General features: G+C 32.9%; 1 protein-coding gene across 1 annotated transcript in view; it reads right to left on the bottom strand.

The window, feature by feature from the left end:
- Nucleotides 1-22,759, bottom strand: part of LOC114326278 (collagen alpha-2(IV) chain) — a 73,876-nt gene that overhangs the window by 33,423 nt on the left and 17,694 nt on the right. Inside the window, exons 2-3 of the mRNA XM_028274624.2 lie at nt 22,530-22,572; nt 4,160-4,320 (exon numbers count right to left, since the gene is read on the bottom strand). Coding sequence (XP_028130425.1) covers nt 4,160-4,320; nt 22,530-22,572 — 204 coding nt within the window. The remainder of the gene's footprint in view (nt 1-4,159; nt 4,321-22,529; nt 22,573-22,759) is intronic.

A 22,759-nucleotide genomic window follows, 5' to 3' on the forward strand; every position in this document is an offset into this window, starting at 1 on the left:
CGGAAAGGAACTGAGAGGCAGAATTTATAAAACAGCCATCAGACGAATAATGACATACGCGGCAGAAACACGACCTGATACAGAAAGGACAAAAAGAATGCTAGAAACAGCAGAGATGAAAACATTGCGAAAATTCGATGATAAGACGCTGTGGGATAGAGCTAGAAGTGCAGATTTACGAAGGAGATGCAAGGTGGACAACATTAATAACTGGGTGAAAAGCAGAAGAGTAGAATGGAACGACCACATAAGCCGAATGACAACAAATAGAGTAGTAAGGACGGCGAGAGACAGTTCCCCAATAGGAAGACGATCAGTGGGAAGACCACGAAAAAGATGGAATGATAACTTACTGGAGGCACATTGAAAAACAGACAGAGTAATGTCTATATAAAAAGAAGAAGAAGAAGAAGTGTGATACCTCTTATGGATCTTAGGGTTTTCATCTCTGTTGTCTTCATTATTTGGGATCATATCCTCATATCCTCAATACAATTAAATCTGTTTAATCCGAAATGGGTTCGGTCCCAATTATTTCGGATTACTGGGACTCCACTGTAGAAGACAAATTGAAGCAGGCACGTAGCCAAAGGAGGGGTCCATGGGGTCCGGACCCCTCCCAAAACTGCCTCGGCTTTTGTACCAAGTCAGCAAGTTTATCCCAAGTTATTATTATTTTTGAAAACGCGAACGTAATTATTATTATTATTTTTTACTAGGATTATTTCTATTTTTATTCAGTGTAAGGATCAGCTATTTATATATATCCAATATATCCAATCAGATTTAGCAAAAACGAAAGTATTCTATCAGCATTTTAAATTCTTTTATGTGCATTTGCGTCTACAGAAAAAGCAAAATTGCCAGAAAATTTGGCTGCCTATTACTCCCACGACACTTCCAGCAATAAAATCTGAATATATGTTATGGTATAACTGTAATATAATATCATATTTGGATGCCAGCACCGAAGTTCTCTGCATAATGGAACATTGTAATAAAGATTTTTTTTCCAAACATTTACAAGTTCCTTACAATTTTGGCAACTATACCTGTCACAACGGCCAGTGTAGAACTGGTAGAAGCGAGTAAAAACTTTACCCAGAAACAAGATGGGAAACGAAAGACTCAGTTTATTGGCTCTTTTTTCCGTATATTTGAAAGTTGAATTAAAGCCAGATATATATCAAATCATCGTCACGGATATCACAAAGCGAATAGCATAGCTGAAGTGGAATTGGGTGGGCCATGTAGCCAGAATGAAGGACTGTGGTGGGCTCAAGTGTGGAGACCACGAACAGACAGAAGAAGCAGAGGTAGACCACCTACACAATGGACAGACAACGGCAAATGGGTTGCTGGGAATTGGTTGCAGCAAACCCAAGACCGACAGAACTTGAAGAAAGTAGGGGAGGCCTATGTTTAACTTTTGATGCAGGCGGCTGGATGATGATAATTGATAATATATCAAATAACCAAAAGTTATTGGGTAGACAGCTGAATAGAAAACCAGCTCCATTCTTTTCTACGAAATCCTATATTTCGTTAGTAGTCACTAACATCATCAGGGACGTTAAAATGATATTACAGATACAACGGTGAAATTAGCTATTAAAGCAACTTACTTTACTAGGGTGAGATTGCCGTCATATAGATGTAATAGTATCTTAGTAAAGTAATATACATTTTAAAATATTATGATACATTATAAAACACTTTAAAATATAATAGTTTTTTCAAATTTTTCATATGGATTTAAAAGGACACCGCACACATGGAAAATAGAATGTCACTCAAATTTAATAAAATTTACATGAATAGATTGGTCTTGTAGTCCAGAAAGCCACTGCGCATCCGCTAGGAAAAATATTCTAATTCGGATTTTTTGCAAAATCTTACTCAAAAAGGACTCCTTTTAACAAATTTGCATGTTGCCAGGACCAAAAGGTGGTCAAAAATTTTTTAAACGTTTTTTTTGTTTTTTTCCTAAAATTATTTTTTTTGCATGGAAAAAAGTTTTTTTTTTGGTTTTTTGGATCATTCCAAACAGAAAAGGTCTTTAGTGACTTTTCTATAAAAATTATAGTTTTTGACATATAAGCGATTAAAAATTTAAAAATTGCGAAATCGGCCATTTTTAACCTTCAAAAACTATGTGAAAAACTGAAAATTTAAATGTTGCTAAAGTAGGTAGATACTCTTTAAACATCGATTGATGAAATTCCGAAGAGTTTTTTGCAATACAATATTCAAAACTCCTTTGTTCTTTAATTGCTAATCAAGCGTGCGCAACACTATTTTCCATCGACAGTATGGTGCAAATGAAAGGAAAAAATTCGTTATTTCGTAAACCGGCGACTTTAAGGAAAAATCCCGAAATAGGTCGATTTTTATTTTTAAGTTATGATATTGTGGCATATATGGTATACTAATGACGTCATCCATCTGGGCGTGATGACGTAATCGATGATTTTTTTAAATAAGAATAGGGGTCGTGTGCTAGCTCATTTGAAAGGGTCTTCAATTTTATATTCAGTAATATAAACATTTATATAATTATTTATACAGGGTGTCCTTCTATTTCTTTTTTTGTCAAATAATTTAATTTAATAAAAATTTTTTGGATACCCTGTATAAATAATTATATAAATGTTTACATTACTGAATAGAGAATTGAAGAAACTTTCAATTGAGCTACCACACGATCCCTATTCTCATTTAAAAAAATCATCGATTACGTCATCACGCCCAGACGGATGACGTCACTAGTATACCATATATGCCACAATATCATAACATAAAAATAAAAATCGACCTGTTTCGGGTTTTTTCCTTAAAGTCGCCGGTTTACAAAATAACGAATTAACTCCTTTCATTTGCACCATACTGTATACACATGCAACGGTGTCGCGCACGCGTGATTAGAAATTAAAACCAAGGAGTTTTGAATAGTGTATTGCAAAAAACTCTTCGGGATTTTATCAATAGATGTTTAAAGAGTATCTATCTACTTTGGCAACATTTAAATTTTCAGTTTTTCACATAGTTTTTGAGGGTTAAAAATGGCCGATTTCGAAATTTTTCAATTTTTAATTGCTTATATGTCAAAAAGTATCATTTTTAGAGAAAAGTCACTAAAGACCTTTTCTGTTTGAAATGATCCAAAAAACCTAAAAAAAACTTTCTTCCAAGCAAAAAAATAATTTTAGGAAAAAAACAAAAAAAAAAACGTTTAAAAATTTTTTGACCACCTTTTGGTCCTGGCAACATGCAAATTTGTTAAAAGGAGTCCTTTCTGAGTAAGATTGTGCAAAAAATCCGAATTAGAATATTTTTCCTAGCGGATGCGCAGTGGCTTTCTAGACTATTGATATTACACTAATTTTATATCATTGGGCCAACTCTGTATTTTGAATAATAAATAATTGCGTAAATCGATTAAAATAAATCTAAAATCAAATAGGAATGCACGTGTGTCAAAGAGAGAAAAAAGATTTTGTAATTCACTTACTACATAAATTTTTCTGAGGGATATGGCAGAGGCTTACTCTTATCTTATCCTATTATTATTGATAATAAAGTAAGTATAATTTGGTCAGTTGTACTGCCTCTAATCGGCTTAAGCTAATGGTGGGTAGGCCTCTAGACTAATATTATTTATGAATGACAGTTTTATGATCTTCAAAAATGCGATTTGGATAAACCTTTATTACAATCAACGCCCTAATTAAACAAAATTCAGAGTTGACGCAATGGTATGAAATGATTGAAATATCGAGACCAATCTATTCATGTAAATTTTATTTTTTATGAGTGACATTATATTTTTCATAAGATGTGTGCGGTGTCCTTTAGTCTAAATATTTTTTTCAATACCTCACCGTCTAATCTAACAAAAAATTTGAGTTGTGTTTGGACCCCCCTCAAGAACATTTCCTGGCTACGTGCCTGAATTGAAGGAAAGTGAGATATATTCTGACAAATAAATCTCAGTCAATGGTATGTCATCAGTTCTAGAAAACCCGTAGAAAAATAATTTCAAATTGTACTGATCATATAAAACGTTCGTACTGAGAATTATTTGCTTGTTAAAATCTTTCAAAATGATATAAATTTACTACAAATTATTAAAATATTTTTATATGTATGTATATCTTACCTTAAATTATCATCATATTCATCATCTTCATCTAACGGAAAAGCATCCTCAGACTTTTCTTCTAGATTTTCTGCCTCATATCCTCTCCCCCCATAACCAATTCTAGAATGTCTTCCAAAGAGACCGGTTCGATTCTCAGCGGGGTAATTACTCAAAAATTGCTAGAAATGCAAAAATAAATGGTTAGTGTAAAAATTAGAAGAAAAATTGAATCAAAATATTTTTTAAACAAGATTAAGAATCATTCTAAAATTCACAAACCTTATAAATGCATTATTCAGGTTGCATTACATATGTACCAATAACGTGGAAAACATCTGAATTATGCATGGTTCCCAAATTAGGAAAACCAATAATTAATAATGTAAAGTCATACAGACTAATATTGTTACTACCAATTATTTCCAAATTATTTGAAAAGTTATTGCTAGTAAGAATACAACCTATATTCGACCACAAATAAATTATTCCTTCCCACCAATTTGGATTCCGCAATAAACACTCAACAATAGACCAAAAAATGCGAGTGGCACAAAGGCGTATGGAAAGATCGATTCTCGGCGTGACAAAAAAGACAAAATAAGAAACCAAGACCTAAGGAAAAGAACAGGTATCACTGATGTTGTCGAACGTATAGCCAAGCTAAAATGAAATAGGGAGACTAAGAGACTCAACATGGACTAGAAAACTAATTGACTTGCGCCCAAGAGAAGACAAACGCAGCAGAGGACAGAGGACGACCACCAATACGCTGGATGAACGACATTAAACGAATGTCCAAGAAATGGCAATAAGACGCACAGAATCGTGAAGAGTGGCGAAAAAAATGGAAGAGGTTGCATGATGATATGATGATGATTAGTAGACTAAATACATTGCATAACAGATATTACAGATATCTCTAGTACAGAATAAAATATGCTCAGCTATTTTCTTATTTGATAAAATGTGGCACAAAGGCGTGTTACTATGTAAAAGATATTTTGCCATTCAATATGTACCGGGTGTCCCAATAAGAATGGCTCTCGGCTATATCTCAGGAACCGTTTATAGTACAGCTTTGGGAAAAAAATTTATAACAAAAGTTGCCTCGGGAAAAGCCTGGAAATTATTTTCATAATTGTAAGCCCACCGCTAGAGGGCGTAACTGAATATCAAAAATTAAAAAATCAAAATTTTACAAAATTTACCCAATGAAAGGGCACTGGAAATCCGATCATCGTATTCTTCGTATTCATCGTAAGTTTAAGTCTATTTTTTCAAATAAGAGGTGGAGGTGAGTGGGAACCTTGTTATGAAAAAATGGCTGTAAGTCCGGTTTTGCTAAATCGATTTTTGCAAACTTGGTCTCGTTGAAAACAGATCTTTTTCGTCAATGTAAGAGATATAACTACGAAACAGTTTAATAAGTAATATACCAGCTAAGGGGCGCTATTTTATGTTTTTCGGAAATCTAGTTTTCTTTAGAAAATATTAAATACAAGTATGCATTTTTAATCCTGTATTGCAAAATTAAACCAAATTAGCAACAGAGTAGCGAAAACCGCATGTCGAAACCTTTTTTTTGTATCTCGAGATATCTTAAGAAACGTGTTAATTTTTAAACAAAACTGATGATGTCTCCTGTGAACACGAAGTTACGGAAATCAAAGTGGAAACAAGTAGTGTGCTGTGGAAAAAAATTAGAGCGTGGCACTTGCGGAATGCCGACAGAAGCGAATACTTATTATAGATTCGATTATATTCGTTTGATTCAATTCGATTCCATTCGATTAGATTTAATTTTATTTAATATATACTATAATTTAATATAAATATATAATATATACCTAATTTAATACATAATATTATATACTAATGATTTTACCCGTTAAAATTAGGATTAATAAGATATAAAGATAAATAAAGCTTTAAATTATTTTTCTTAATAAAGTAACCGATATTTTCTAATTTAAAAATTTAATTACTGATGAAGTATAGTAAATACTTCGTGTAAATTTTAAACGTAAATAATGCATGGAAGAGTTAATTTATTATTAGATACTCTCATTAAAGGGGAGCCCGTTATACAAAAATTACCTTTTTAAATTTGTTGATTACATTATTCCTTTCAACCTACTTATCCTCAAATTATATTTTTAAACATCCTATTTATTTTATATAATAATAATTAAATTCACTATTAAATTTGAAGTAAAACTTCTTTTGAAAGTTTGTTAATTCTAAAATTAACGGGTAAAATCACTAGTATAGTTTGTCAAACGTAGCAAAAAGTTTAAAAATTTCGGCGATTGTAAGATTTTCAACTTCTTTCCTACGTTTGACAAACCATATATATTATGTATTAAATTGGGTATATTTTAAATATATTAAATTATAAGCACAGTTATATTAAATAAAATTAAATCCAATCGAATGGAATCGAATTGAATCGAACCGAATATAATTGAATCTATAAGAAATATTCACTTCTGTCGGCACTCCGCAAGTTCCCCGCTCTAATTTGTTTCCATAGCACACTACCTGTTTTCACTTTGATTTCCTTAACTTCGTTTACCAGTGACATTATCAGTTTGTTTACAATTTATACGTTTCTTAAGATATCTCGAGGTATAAAAAAGGTATCGTCATGCGGTTTTCGATATTCTGTTGCTAATTTGGTCTAATTTTGTAATACAGGGTTAAAAGTGCATACTTGTATTTAATATTTTCCAAAGAAAACTAGATTTCTGAAGAACATAAAATAACGCCCCCTAGCTGACATATTACTTATTAGGCTGTTTCGTAATTATAACTCTTACATTGACGAAAAATATGTGTTTTCAACGAGACCAAGTTTGCAAAAATCGATTTAGCAGAACCGGACTTACAGCCATTTTTTCATAACAAGGTTCCCACTCACCCCCAGCTCTTATTTGCAAAGGTAGAGTTACACTTGTGAAATCAAATATTCGCAGAATTTTGCGAAGATTACGATGATCGGATTTTCAGTGCTCTTTCATTATGTAAATTTTGTAAAATTTTGATTTTTAAATTTTTGGTATTCAATTACGCCCTCTAGCGGTGGACTTACAATTATGAAAATAATTTCCAGGCTTTTCTCGAGGCAACTTTTGTTATAAATTTTTTTTCCCAAAGCTGTACTATAAACGGTTCCTGAGATATGGCCGAGAGCCATTCTTATTGGGACACCCGGTACATCTAATACAATCATATTTGGGAGACAGAACTTTAAAAGTTAAACAGGAAGGCGAATATTTAGAACTACGACCACTTAAAGCAGGAATCCCACAGGGCAGTGTTCTGGGACCCATACTAAATTTATTATAAAATATTTGTGACATCCCTGTTACAGAAAATATTAGAATGGCCACATTTGCAGACGACACTGCAATACTAGCAATCGGTGAAACATTCGAAGAAACAATAGACACCTCCAAAATGCAGTGAACAAAATAAACACTTGAAATAATAAATGACGCAAAAAAATTAATGATAGGAAATCTGCCCATATCGATTTCACTTACAAAAAAATAAATAATCACCCAGGTAGAATAAACAATAAAATCGTTCCGTACAAGAAAACAGAAATACCTAGGGCTACATTTGGGTAGCAAATTAAAGTGGCAGGAACATCAGAAACGAAACTGAAGAACTAAAACTGAAGTACAAGAAGTTATATTGGTTTATTGGTAATTAGGTAGAAGCTCACAACTTACAATTGGTATTAGTTTACAAACAAATGCTCCAATCAGTATGGTCCTATTGTTTATAGTTATAGGTCTGGATCCCGCGTATGAAAAAAAGTTGATTAATAGCAAGCTGAAAATTTGTTAATAGCTTAAGGGTGTCTAGTCGGATAAACTTTGATATATGGGAACACTGGAACAGGGGCAGTTTTAATTGTGGAACAGGGGAAAAATTTGGAACGGTCACACCACGAAAACGGCACATTTATTTTGTCCGACAGAACAGACTTAAACTCTCCGAACAGATATTAAACTCTCATGCAAAAATCAGACTACTATATATCACCTGTCATAATTCCTGTCATTTGACATATTCTATATGTTCCACTCATTAAAACGCCTATTTGGTGATAAATAGCAGTCTGATTTTTGCATGAGAGTTTAATCTCTATTCGGAGAGTTTAAGTCTGTTCTGTCGGACAAAATACATGTGCCGTTTTCGTGGTCTGACCGTTCCAAATTTTTAACCTGTTCCACAATTAAAACTTCCTCTGTTCCAGTGTTCCCATATATCAAAGTTTTTCCGACTAGACACCCTTAAGCTATTAACAAATTTTCAGCTTGCTATTAATCAACTTTTTTTTCATACGCGGGATCCAGACCTATTATGGCATTGTACTAATGAGAGTAACTAGGCTTGACTTCAAAGGCTTCAAACTAGGTTTCATGGTATATCCGCAACAAAGACCTACATTGAGAACTTCGTATATCAAAATTAAAGAAGAAATAAAGAAGATTGCCAAGGGTCGCGAAAACCATATAAAACATCAAAAAGTCCACAAAATAATTTTGGATGACCGTAAAGAGCAGTTCTTCGAGATAGCTGGAACTTTAAAGATATCGAAGAAACGTGTTGGATATATTGGGCATGAATATTTGGGTATACGAGACCTCTGTGCATGGTGGATATATGCAATCGATCAAAAATAACAATGAATTGATGATTCTGAAAAGTGCTTGAAGCAAAATCAAAATTTTGAGTCGATATGTTACAATGGATGAAACATAGCTCCGTCATTTCACACCAAGGGGCCTGATTCTAATTCATTTCGAGGTCGCTATTTAAATTCGACGCCGCCATGATGGTCGCAATTTATAGCGATTCTTATTCATTTCGATATTAGTTCCAACTGGGGATATTAACGTTATCATTTTGACACTGCTCAAAATTTGGGTTGGCGCTCCGGTTTATTGGATTTATTGGCTACGCAACCACCACAAAATTTGTTGATAGTCTGGAAAAATTATCGAAAAAATGCCGTTTTTTGGAAAAGTTATTTACCAGCTATTTTATTGCTAAAATCGAATCTTAAGATTGCATATATTAGTAATAAGGGGTATGACAAGTCCGCAGAAAGTGTGTTATTTTATTTATAAACAAATTAGCACTCCTATATCTTTTTTTTAATTAGTGCTCTGTAACTCCTAAGATTTTCCTTTAAACCAAAATCACTCACATAAAAATTCACCGTAATTTAGTTCTGCACAAAGTTATTTTTTTTCCGATTTCCTTCAACAAAAATTTTACTCGGAAAATCTGAGTTTTCCCAAAAGAATCTGCAATTCTCAATTAAAATTTTAGGGAAGTAATTATTTATCAATAATTAAATAAATTGATGACATGAAAGATTTTTTATAGTAGATTATATAGTAGATTATATTATTGATATATTATATCAGGAGGCCGGCGACAATCTAACGAATAGTTTAGCAATAATTAAAATGTTAATTAAAAAACTTCGGTCGAAATAATAACCAGAAAGATTATGATACACCAGAATAAATATGATTTTTGTATAAAAAAGCACTGTACCTATTCAACGTACTTTACAGAATTGAAATTGGACTATTTAAGCGGTCTCAGGAATGTTATAAAGAAACAATTTTTTGGCTTATGAACAAATAGAACCCCTCAGAAAATATTAGATTAAATTAAATTAAGTTAATGCTGTTCCAAAGGGCACGGTTCAAAATAACCGGTCAAATTTGACCGGTATTTGCGACAGAGTTATAAACAACAGGATTTCAGTCTTTGGACCATTACCTTTTTATTCCGGTCCTCTTTGTACATACAAATTTTCGTATCTTCAAGACACTCAAAACAAAAAAGATTTATGTCACCAAGTTATTTAATTGTTGACAAATAATTACTTCCCTAAAATTTGAGTTGAAAATTAAAGATTGTGTTTGGAAAACCCGAATTTTTCGAGGAAAATTTCCGCCAAAGGAAATCGGAAAAAATATCTATGTGCAGAATTAAATTACAGTGAAATTTTATGTAAGTGTTTTTGGTTTGGACGCTCGACTTTTCCCCAGCTCGACTCTACCTTATCGGCAAAGTCTACGAGAAGTGTACGGTAAATTGAAGGTGTAATTACAAAAAAAAAAATATGTATGTCCTTGTACACACTTTATCACGCTTAACGAAATACGGGATCTTGATTTCAATGCATATTTTTTTTATAATAATTTTTTTTACAAGAATTGAAAAAAAGATTTCGGAGCGCTGATTAGTTTATAAACCAGATATTCTTATTCTCATGATCATTTTTCAGTGCGTCACAGTTTTTAGATTTCTCTCTAATGCACTAAGTTTGATGAGACGGAAAAAGCGGTAGCTCCGTGATTAAACACAAAAATAATGCAGCATTACAATGGTTATATACATAAGATGTCTATTCCTAACCTACGTTTGATTCGTTGATATTTAGAATGCGCGTTTTTTCTAGCCAATCAAATACACGTATTACGAACATTTGACGAAAACTTCGTCCATTTTGGCCAATTTTTAGAAGTGTCAAAGAGTCAAGTGACGGTTATTATTCAGGTCAGTATTTTGTGTACCTATCATTTTGAAATTTCGAATTCGACTTCCCTTGTGTTTCACAACGTTTTTGTGCATTATTTTGTGTTTTGGTTTAGAATTTAGTTCGTTAAAAGTTAGTTTTGTATTTTGGCTTAGAATTTAATTCGTTAGAAGTTAGTTTATACTCCAGGTTATTATGCAAGAAAAATATCCATAGTAAGGAGACGTAACTCATGGCTGAAGAACCTTAGGAACTGGTTTGGATGTAATAACAATGAATTATTTAGAGCCGCGGTTTCAGAAATAAAGATCGCTCTGATGATTACCAACTTTTGAAGCGGAGACAACACCTAGAGAAGAAGATAAAAATACAGTTTATGGATAGTTTCGTGTCATTTTTGAATGTTTCCATATTTATAAATTTAATTAACAATATTGTTTACTTTTTAATTTTATTCCCCTTTATAAAAAATACCTACATGTTAACATATTGTGTAAAAATAAAATCTACTAAATTACTAATTAGTTTAATTCCACAAGCTTTTCACCTATGGCGAAGTACGATTCTGGCATCTGTCAGATTCGTCAATAATTACATGAAATAAGTCTCGACACACCCAATACAGTATATGACGTCATAATTAATGACGCACTGAAAAATGATCATGAGAACAAGAATAGCACACTTTCTGAGGACTTTGCCTGCTATATTACTAATATATGAAATCTTAAGATTTGATTCCTGGCTAATTGGCTCTGCCAAAGCCATTTTTCAAAAAAAAAAAAGATTTGATTCCAGCATGTCCAGCAATAAAATAGCTGGTACATAAGTTTCCTTGTTTTATACTAATTTTCCCAACATTACATATTTTATTGTGTTGATAATTCACGTTGTGGAAATTCTCAATTATTATATTTCTAATTTAATACTATTCTGTCTAATTCCTCCAACACCAGCAAATTTCCATAAAACCCAGCCATATTAATACCTTTTGCTTTAGTTTTCCTTGAAAGAAACAAACAAAACACATCTCCTAAACTAAACCTAACCTCGCTTTCGGCCATTCATATTCATTCATGTCCGTGTCACAATAATTTCGACTCGAAATTATAATATCAACCACTTTTTTGGAGTCGCTATTAATTTCGATAGTCGCTATTTCGTGACGTCATTTCGTTAGTTCAACTAAAATCCACAAGGCTCGCACAGTCGCATTTCAACGTCGCCATATTGATTGCGACTTATTTTGAGTCGAAATTTGAATTAGAATCAGGGCCCAGAGTCCAATCGACAGTCAGTCGGGTGGACTGCACATGATGAAACGACTCCAAAGCGTGGAAAGACGCAACAGTCGGCTGGCTAGGTCATGGCATGAGTATTTTAGAATGCGCATGGTATAATATTCAACTACTATTTTAAAAAGGAAAAAACAATTAACAGTGACTATTACATTGCCTTATTGGAGCGTTTGACGAAATCACGAAAAATTGGACCAATTTGAGGAAGAAGAAGGAAGACTTTTTCATCAAGACAACGCTCCGTGCCACATATCAAAGAAAACAATGGAAAAATTTCATGAATTCGACTTCGACTTGCTTCCGCAGCCATCGTATTCACCAGATATGGCTCCCAGCGACTACCACCTGTCCGCTGACCTCAAGAGAATTATCGCTGGAAATTGAAGCTAACGACAAATTCTATTATATAAAATTGTATGACCGCTATAATCCTTGTAGGCCTGGATTCCGCATAAGAAAAAAAAAGTTGTTTAATAGCAAGCTGAAAATTCGTTAATGGCTTAACGGTGTCTAGTCGGACAAACTTTGATATATGGGAACACTGGAACAAGGGAAGTTTTAATTGTGGAACAGGTTAAAAATTTGGAAGGTCAGACTACGAAAACGTCAGATATATTTTGTCGAACAGAACTTCCAATTGATTCGTTGCCCTTTCATTAAACTCTCATGCAAAAGTCAGAGTGGTGTGTATTACCAACTGGGCATTTTAATGAGTGGAACACGAAGAGCATGTCAAATGACAGAAATCATGTTGGTTAGTAATAGCAGTCTGATTTTTGCATGAGAGTTTAATGAAAGGGTAACAAATCAATTGGAAGTTCTGTCGGACAAAATACATCTGACGTTTTCGTAGTCTGACGTTCCAAATTTTTAACCTGTTCCACAATTAAAACTTCACCTGTTCCAGTGTTCCAATATATCAAAGTTTGTCCGACTAGACACCCTTAAGCGATTAACAAATTTTCAGCTTGCTATTAATCAAACTTTTTTTTTGGTACGCTGGATTCAGACCTATTGTATCGTTTTAGCTATAATCCTTGTACACTTTTTAGAAATCTGGCACTTATATGCTGACAATTTCAGACAGTATACAGGGTGTCCCTGAAAATAGTGCGTTCGTTTATAAGTATAGGTAGAAGGCACAATGTAGAGCAAAACAGTCTTATAACATTGTTTTCTAAATTGATCCGTTTGACCAAAAAACGAAAATACATTTTGATATGCAAATTGAAGTCTGGCAACAAACGCGCAACTCAAAAATCTAAAGATTAAAAAAGCAGGTTTGTAGGTCAGTTGCATCTGGTAGGTAAAATAATGTAAATATCAACCAAACCTATATCCATTATTTTGCAGATACGATGACAACAACCCCAAAAATCACACCTCAAAGTAAAAAAGGAGGGGTTATTAGGTTAAATTTCCTCAGTCACAGCAAGTTCTTCTAGGCTACGTTGCCACGTCATTCAAATTTATGAAAATAAAAATTGACTTTTATATGGAGAACAATGTAATTTTTTTCTTGGAAACGGTTAACTTTAGAAAAAAATGTTATATGACTTTTTGGTTCTAAATTGTGTATTATATCCATACCTTAAAGCAGAGGTCACCAATTAGATTCCCTGAGGGTCCGTTTCGACAACCTATGACACTTCCGGGGTCCAGATTTATTGCTACATGTGTCTGGTTGTTCTAATTAGATTTCTTTGCGGATTCTTGTTAAAAATTATCCCCTATAAACAAATCGGAAGGGTGCCATGCAAAATTTTTGGGCAGAACAATTTTTTTACCATATCCAAAACATTACCTTTTTTTCCACGAAAATAATTATGTTTTTAGCATTTTCGAGTCATCCTAACAAAAAAAAGAGTCATTTTTCTCAAAACTATAGATATGTGGTATTATAATATCACCCTGTACAAAATATGTTTAAAACTCATTCAAAGTCATTAATCCATGTAGTATCTGTTCTTGTATCAATAACCGCAAGTAACATTGAATTGTCATGTTTTGTTATTATTTAAATGTGTATATAAACATTAACTCGGTGGAGAAAGATTGTTGTACTCAGTATTTAATTAATGTAAGGTAGGTCGCTACTGATATATGTAAACAGATTGTTATGGTTAGTCATTGATGGAGTTGAATGTAAATAATATAATGTATTTGAACTAAGAAGAGAGTTTTAATTAATTACGACCTAGAAGGCATAACAACACACTATTTAATACAGATAGATTTCGAGTTTTAAACGATTTAAAATTTGAAAAATGCGAAAATAGGCATTTTCGAAGCTTGAAAATTCATGTGTAAATTATTATTTTTGCGATTGTCAAGTGCAATTGAAGTTTATGCAAGATTGAAGTTTAAACAATATTTAAGTAATTATTGTATATTATAATTGAAAAAAGAAAAGAACAAAAAAGAGAAAAGGAAAGCAAAAAAAAACAGAAAAAGCAAAAAAAGCAAAAAAAGCAAAAAAAAAAGAAAAAAAACTAAGAAGATGTAAACCTCCGCGATGTTGAATCGGGTTTACGTCTTAGCGTAGTAAAAAAAAACAATTTATAAAAAATAACAATAAAAAAAAATAATAAAAAAAAACAAATTAACAATATAAAAAAAATACAAAAAAAATAAAAATTTACAACCAAAACAGAGTATTATTTAGATAATAATAATTTAGATAATAATGTTAGTTTGTTATGTATTTAGAGTTTAGAGAAAAAATTCCTCTGATTGAAAAATCAAATTTGTTTGTTTTTAAAATAACAAAATGTCTGGCTAATTGGCTCGGCCAAGGCCATCAAATTCACAAAAAAAAAAGTTTAAACATTCAATTTCAAGATTCTGATGAGTATTCGGGACTTATTTCAATTTAGACCGTTGTTTTTCTTAGCTTATGTAATTAGCACATTGACAATAATTAATTGAATAAATAAAAAATGAATTATTAAAAAAACTGTATTAGGTAATAATAAATTATAAAATTTTAATAAATGTCAAGTATTTGTTGGGTATTTATCGCATAAGTACGTATAATACGTATCGACAGAGACGCACCATAAAGTGCGACCGAGGCGTCTTTAAAGTCGAGTAGAGGCGTATAATTAACGATTAAAAAACAACGGTCTATATTGAAATAAACCGTGACTACGTAGAAGAATATTGAAATTGAATGTATAAACTTCAATTCAGGTACTTGGCAACTTGAAATCGAATAATTTACATATTATGAGTTTTCAAGCCTCGAAAATGCGTCTTTTACAAATAAAGTTCATTTTTGATAAAGCGGCTTCGCACTTGAGCCAAACATAGTATACAATCTTATGGCCAAACATTTTCAAAATTGCTAAACACCTTATTCTGAATTTAATGGCGGTCCGCACAAAACTAGCCCACGGTCCGGATACGGAGGTCCGCCAATTGGTGACCCCTGCCTTAAAGGAACGCACTATTTTCGGGGACACCCTGTATAAGGAGAAACTCATACGTGGTTAATACTTAAATCATGGATCTGTAATAAATTTAAGAGACGACCACCCAACTACACACCCGATATTTGCAACTCACTATTATACTCCGGGTCGCTCAATTATCTCTCGCTCATTTCGCTCATTTAATGGCTTTACGGGTTTCAAAAACTGTGTCACTTAAAATATACGGCAAGCAACTTAATGCACTTTTGAGTTTTGTACGAAAAAAAACCCATTAAGTTTTTGAACCTGCTTTATAAATCAACTCGTATCGAATCGGATTTTTTATAATTAACAGAAGAAATTGCATCGTCGGTACGGGCTTTGCATCTTGTAGATGTTGGATAATCCTCCTTCATTTGCTGGTACTTTATAGTACCGGTATTTCTGGTACTTTATTAAATAATAATGATATCGTAACGTTATAAACGTCAAGGAATAAGAGAGGCACTTTTTTAAATACGTGTGCTAGTCGAAAGATGTAGATATGTTGTGTACAGTAAGGGAAAAACCCCTTACTGTATAATATAATATGTATCAAAAAAATTTAGGTTGTTACAAAAAGATATTGCTTCTAAATATGCAAACAAAACGAAGGTTGATTAATGCAGTTTTGTTTATGTAACCTCGTAGAGGCTCACGTATAGTTTACTTTTCAAAGTCCAAATTATAAGGAGATATAAATAGCCCACAGAGGGATTATCAAAATGGTTATAGTATTGTTATTATCAAGATCGTTACTATGCTAGTGAGCCGTCCTACGACAAGGGTGTCCTGAAAGACTACCCCGCGAAACAACATTCTTTGTAACCTTATGTTGATGGATGTTGTAAATCATAAATAAAGTTATAGGTTAGAGTCAGTGTTTCAACTCGACATACCAACCCTGCAACGTATCATGGTGTTTTATATACTTTCAGAAGGCTTTTGCGTGGTGAAACATGATAAACTAATAGATATTTTAAGGTCATGTAATATCGACGATAAAGACAAGGATTATTTCAAACCTCTACCAAGAACAAAAAGGCTAAAGTCAGAATAAAAAGCTATACATCTGGAAAAATCAATATCGAGAAGGGGATACGACAGAGATGTGTCCTGTCACCTTTGCTGTTCAACGTTTACTCTGAGAAGATATTTAAGAAAGCTTTTGGAAGATACCTCGGATGGTATATAAACTCGATATAAACGGGCAATGTATAAATAACCTGCGATACACTGATGACACCTAATGGACCGAGTAATGACAGCCTGTAGAGAATTTGGAATAAAATTGAAAATAAAGAAGACAAAACGATGGTCATCAGCAAGCACCAAAACAGAAGGGTGAAGGTCAATGTCGATGGAACAGATCTGGAAAGAGTAACAACAATAACGTACCTCAGGCACGTAGCCAAGGGAGGGGTCCATGGGGTCCGGACTTCTCCCAAAACTGCCTCGGCTTTGGATTCAAGGAAGCAAGATCCCTAAGTTATTATTATTATTTTTGAAAAAGTGAACGCAATTGTTATTATTTTTTACTAGAATTATTTCTGTTTTTTATTCAGTGTACTGATCAACTTATATCCAATTCAAAAATTAGATTGACCAAAAACAAAAGTATTCTATCAGCTCTTGAATAGGTGCTTGTGAGCGTTCATTTTGAATGAAGTAAAAGACAGACTTACTCTCAATCATTTATTGTAACTTCCAAAGACCGGTTTCGCTCTCTACAATATGCAGAGCATCTTCAGGTCAACGATTACAAGTCACTAAATGATTCCGCTACAAGGGGCTACTCCCTGAGTTTTCAATAATACGATATCTTGCTCAAATTATGCTAATGGGATATGGTGTAATGGACGAAGATTGTTGTAAAGTTTAACAAGTGTATGGAAATTCTTGAGGGTGGTGATATAAGTGGTGAGAGACAGCTGAGAGACGATTACAATAAATGATTGAGAGTACGTCTGTTTTTACTTCATATTCTATCATCATTTCAAATTCTTTTATCTGGATTTGTCTCTAAAGAAAAAGCAAAATTGCTAGAAAATTTGTCTGCCTATGACTGACTAATAAAAGCTGAATATATGTTATGGTGTAACTGTAATACAATATCATCTTTGTAATAAAGATTTTTTCCAAACATTTACAAATTCCTTACAATTTTGACAACTATCCCTGTCACAGCGAGCGGCCAGTGTAGAACCTTTCGTTCTTAACAATGAAGCGTGTACAGTTGGGTCCGCGAGTCTTTATCCATGCGTTATCATTTAAAGTATACGAAATAAGTCGCAAATTTACTAAACGCAAGTATACACTTATTTGTATACTATAAAAAACTTCAAAATGCAAAAATTTCAACAAACTGACAGCCACAAAAGTAAACAAACCAAAACGTCAGAAAATGTACTTAAAATATGTGAAAACATCCCCAATCGTCTTAATTTGTACCTATCTCTTTTCAATGCACTGACTCTAGATCGTTCATAAAAATAACATGTGTTTTTACTTAATAACAGGCGGCAGCTGGTTTGTCATTACTTTCATGCGTGGAAGAGAATGATGCTAGGTAAGAAGTATGTGTTTTATCTCGCCAGGTATTAATGACGCCCGGGTAAAGACTCGCGGACTCAACTGTAAAAACTCTACCCAAAAACAAGACGGGAAACGAAAGATTCAGTTTATTGGCTCTTTGGCCGTTCATTGAAACGTTGAGTTAAAGCCAGATATATATCAAATAACCAAAAATTATTGGGTAGACAGCTGAATAGAAGACCACTAATATCACAGCTAACATCACAGCTAACTCTAACATCATCAGGGACGCTAGACTGATATTATAGATACAGTGAAATTATGTATTAAAAACAACTTACTAGGGTGAGATTGTCGTCATATAGATGGTATATCATAGTAAAGTAGTAAACACTTAGTAAAAGTAATTTGAAAGACAAAATGAAATGCCTATTTGTTATATTATATACGCATTTTTTTACTGTTTTATAACAGCAATAAAGTGTATTTTGAATTAAATAAATCACAGAAATTCTCCTTTTTTTGTCAAATAATTTAAATTAAAAAAAATTCTGGGCACCCTGTATAAATAATTATGTAAATGTTTATATTACTAATTAGAGAATTTAATGATCTTTCAAATGAGCTAGCACACGACCCCTAGTCTCATTTAAAAAATCATCGATTACGTCATCACGCCCAGATGGACGACGTCACTAAAATGACATACATACCTATATGGCAAAATATCATAATTCAAAAATAAAAATCGACCTGTTTCGAGATTTTTCTTTAAAGTCGCCGGTTTACAAAATAACGAATTTATTCCTTTCATTTACACCATACTGTATTTAACAACAATGACATAAGTGACGTTTTTAATCTTGTAAAGCTTTAGGTTGGCTTCATAGGCGTAACCAGGGGGTGGATTTGGGGGTTATAACTATAACCCCCCCCCTCCATTGGGATCTACTTTGAACTCTATACGCTTAACACCAATATGTGTTGTTAAAAAATCAAGCCATTTTGAAGTTGTAACCCCCTCCCCCCCTTAGGATCATCCTGGTTACGCCGTTGGCTGGCTTTGATTTGTTGATGTTAAAATCAACCACAAGACACCAGAGTAGGATACAAGCAGCAGAAATGAAATAACTTAGTAGAACGATAGAGGCAATAAAAACAGACAGACTCAGAAACGAAGGAATAAGAAACAAACTTAAAGTTAAACCGTTGCTTGGGACGATTTAAGAAGAAAAAGTTGACATGGTTCGGATGGACAGTAACAAGTAAGTGAAAAGAGTGTGGAAAGCTAAAGTAATAGAGAAAACAGAAGAAGCAGATCAATAAAAAGTGAAACAGCGACATACCAGAGATATTACAAGATAAGAGTAAATCTTGACAAGGAAAACACAAATGGCGAAGAACAGGAAATAATGCTTGCTTTATTTCCTTTGGTGCCTTTCCCATTGATAATATCACGCTTATCCCTCAACAAGTTTCTGCCTATTTTCTTATATTATACTGATATTACTTAAACCGTTGATTGAGGTATTGTACTTAAACCCATATCAATATTTCAATCAACGCTTAAACACAATACAAAAAAAACACACTATAAGCTCCTACTAAAAATTTAAATACTTAAAATCCAGACCGACAAAGCAAAAGAGCAGGAACAAAATAAGAATATAGTCAACTTTATGGTCAACTTTCAACATGTATGTCTCGCTCGAATGATTTATTTGTCGGAAAAGAACAAAGATGTAAAAATACGCCCTGAAAATACTTGAACTAATGACACAAATGAATGGTACACCCCCTAGAGAGGAGCGTTGACATCTCAAAAAGGCACATCTGATGTTAATCTGATTTTAAGCCCTACAACAGGTGGTTAGAGCGTGGAATTTTACTACAGAAAAATTTCTGAATGATAAAGAAATCATGAAAGGATAAATTATTTTAATCAATTTATATAAATATAAATGAAATATGGGAGTGGAATCCAGAAGACAGACTGGAAAAAATAAGCAAAGATACTGCAAAAACTAACAAATGAAATAGAAAGAGACAAAGCAATGGTAAAAACAAAGCATGGAAAAGCAAAACGAGAAGTTTTGCTATACTTATATTATAGTGTAGCAAAAAATAAAAACAGTTTAGCATAAACAAAATACAGGGTCTTTGGTGAAGAATGGGCCATAGCTTAATACCTTAGATTCCTGAGCTTAAAATAGGTCAATTTAAATTAACTTACCTTAGTACGAAAGTTGATAATAACCGAAATACAGGGTGTCAAAGTTAAACTTTTATTTTATTTATTGTTGAATATTTCCTGACAGCCATGGGATAACAGCACGAAATTTGGTAAGCGGTTTTTTTTGGGATGAGAAATCTAAATTCGCCACCAAAAATGATTTATTACCCAGAGGGCGCCACATACGTCTTTCATCGCTTATTTAATACGTTCAATTTTTTTTATTCCCCACTCTACATACTTTTTGAATCAAAATTTTTATTTTTTAGTATTTTTACTTAAAAAAGGTATACTACATTCATCTCGCTAAACTCAACTGTTTTCGAGATAAACGCTTTTTAAATCTGCTATACAATATAATTTTTTTGCATAATATCATTGTAGTTAGACCCGAAAAATAAATTTGAACCCATAATAATTGTGTCAGTTCTTATATTGATGTCATTAGATCGCAAATTCCATTTGAAGAAATTTGCGATACATTTTTGTAAATTTTTATGGTTTTAAGTTATTTTTCGGGTGTACCTACAATGATATTATGCAAAAACTTATGTTGCCTCCAGATTTAAATTGCGTTTATCTCGAAAACAGTTGAGTTTAGCGAGATGAATGTAGAATACCTTTTTTAAGTAAAAATATTAATAGAATAAAAGTTTTAATTCAAAAAGTATATGTAGAGGGTAATAAAAAAAATTGAACCTATTAAATGAGCGCTGAAAGGCGTATATAGTGCCCTCTGGGTAATACATCATTTTTAGTGGCGAATTTAGATTTCTCGTCTCAAAAACTTCCGCTTACCCAATTTTGTGTTATTATCCCATGCCTGTTAGGAACTATTCAAGGAAAAATAAAATAAAAGTTTAACTTTGACACCCTGTATTTCGGTTATTATCAACTTTCGTACTAAGTTAGCTTAAATCGACCTATTTTAACCTCAGGAATCTAAGGTTAAGCTATGGCCTATTCTTTACCAAACACCCTGTATATACAGACAGGAATGTGGAATGTGGAATATCAAAGGACCAATTGAGGAAGGAATTACTTAGCTGCAGAAGTAAATAAATACAAATTAATATGATATTATAATCTTAAAGAAACTTGGCAGTTAGGGATTGGACTTAAAATAGAAAACCATTTTTTCTGTAATACTGGGGGTACAAATGCAATCTTGAGAACAGGTTTTCTAATAAACAAAAAATTAAAAGAGTTAATAATTGTTGAGTTGGGAATGTTGAGATGGCTTAGGTATAAACATAAACGAGCAATATCTGAATCACTTACGATATGCTGATGATATTGTATTAACAACAGAACAAAGTGAAGAATTACAAAGAATGATGGAAGAACTAGATGGAGATTCGACAAAGATAGGACTGAAGATGAATTACAGTAAAACAAAAACCATGACCAATCAACAAGAAGGACAATTACAGCGGCACAAACAAGAATAGAACCAGTAAAAGAGTATATATTATATGTAGGACAGAATCATTAGATTAAATAAAGACAATCAGACCGAAGAAATAAAGAGAAGAATAAGATTGGCCTGGGTATCATTCGAAAAAAACTTATATTCTAAAAAACAGAAAATACCCGCAATACCTAAAAACAAGAGTCTTCAATCAATGTATAGTCCCTGTCCTCATATATGGCTCTCAGACATCGACGTTTACCAAAGAAAATATGGAAAAATTAGCAAAGACAGAAAGATCCATGAAACGACAAATGCTGAACATTAAATTATCAGACAGGAAAAGAAACGAATGGATCCGTAACAAAACAAAAGTGAAATATGTCTCAACCCAAGTAGCAAAGCTTAAATTGAAGTTCGCCGGACACACCCTACGGCAGAAGGATGAAAGATGGACTAAGTTGATTATACATTGGAGACCGTGGAACCACAAACAAAAAAGGGGAAGGCCACAGATGCAATGGTCAGATGACCTGAAGAAACACACTGGGTCAAAATGGATGCAAATTGACCAAGATAGAGAGGCATGGAAGAAGGAAGAGGAGGCCTATATCCAAGGATAGAGGTTTAGGGCTGATTAGATAGATATAATTGTTGAGTTTAAGGTTTTTCAGAAAAAGTTTATATTCTAAGAGTAAGAGGTAAATATCAAAAGATTTCACTTGTGAACATACACGCACTTTCTGGTTTTCTACTCCACTTCGATATTAGCACTCCAAACAGTCGACATCATGTTACATAAACAAAAATACTATTATTTGTTTATGTAATATGATAAAAAAAGTAGATGGAATAAAATGACAAAAAAAAATTGGTTTTACTTACCCCAGTCACGCTCCCCAATATCCCTATCGCCACGACCAGGAACCTATAAAAAATGACACATGAAATTTTGTCTATATTTTCTTTACACATTTCGTGAAATAACGCTGTCAAAATATTTTTTGTTTTATGATTATTTTTTGTTTAACAATAATAAATATATTGAAAATCTATAGATTTTCATCCTTTTTTTCAAATATTTCGATATTTTCACTTCTGAGTAGATACCATGG

This window comes from Diabrotica virgifera, chromosome 1 (genome assembly GCF_917563875.1).
Source record: "Diabrotica virgifera virgifera chromosome 1, PGI_DIABVI_V3a".
Classification (NCBI taxonomy): domain Eukaryota; kingdom Metazoa; phylum Arthropoda; class Insecta; order Coleoptera; family Chrysomelidae; genus Diabrotica; species Diabrotica virgifera.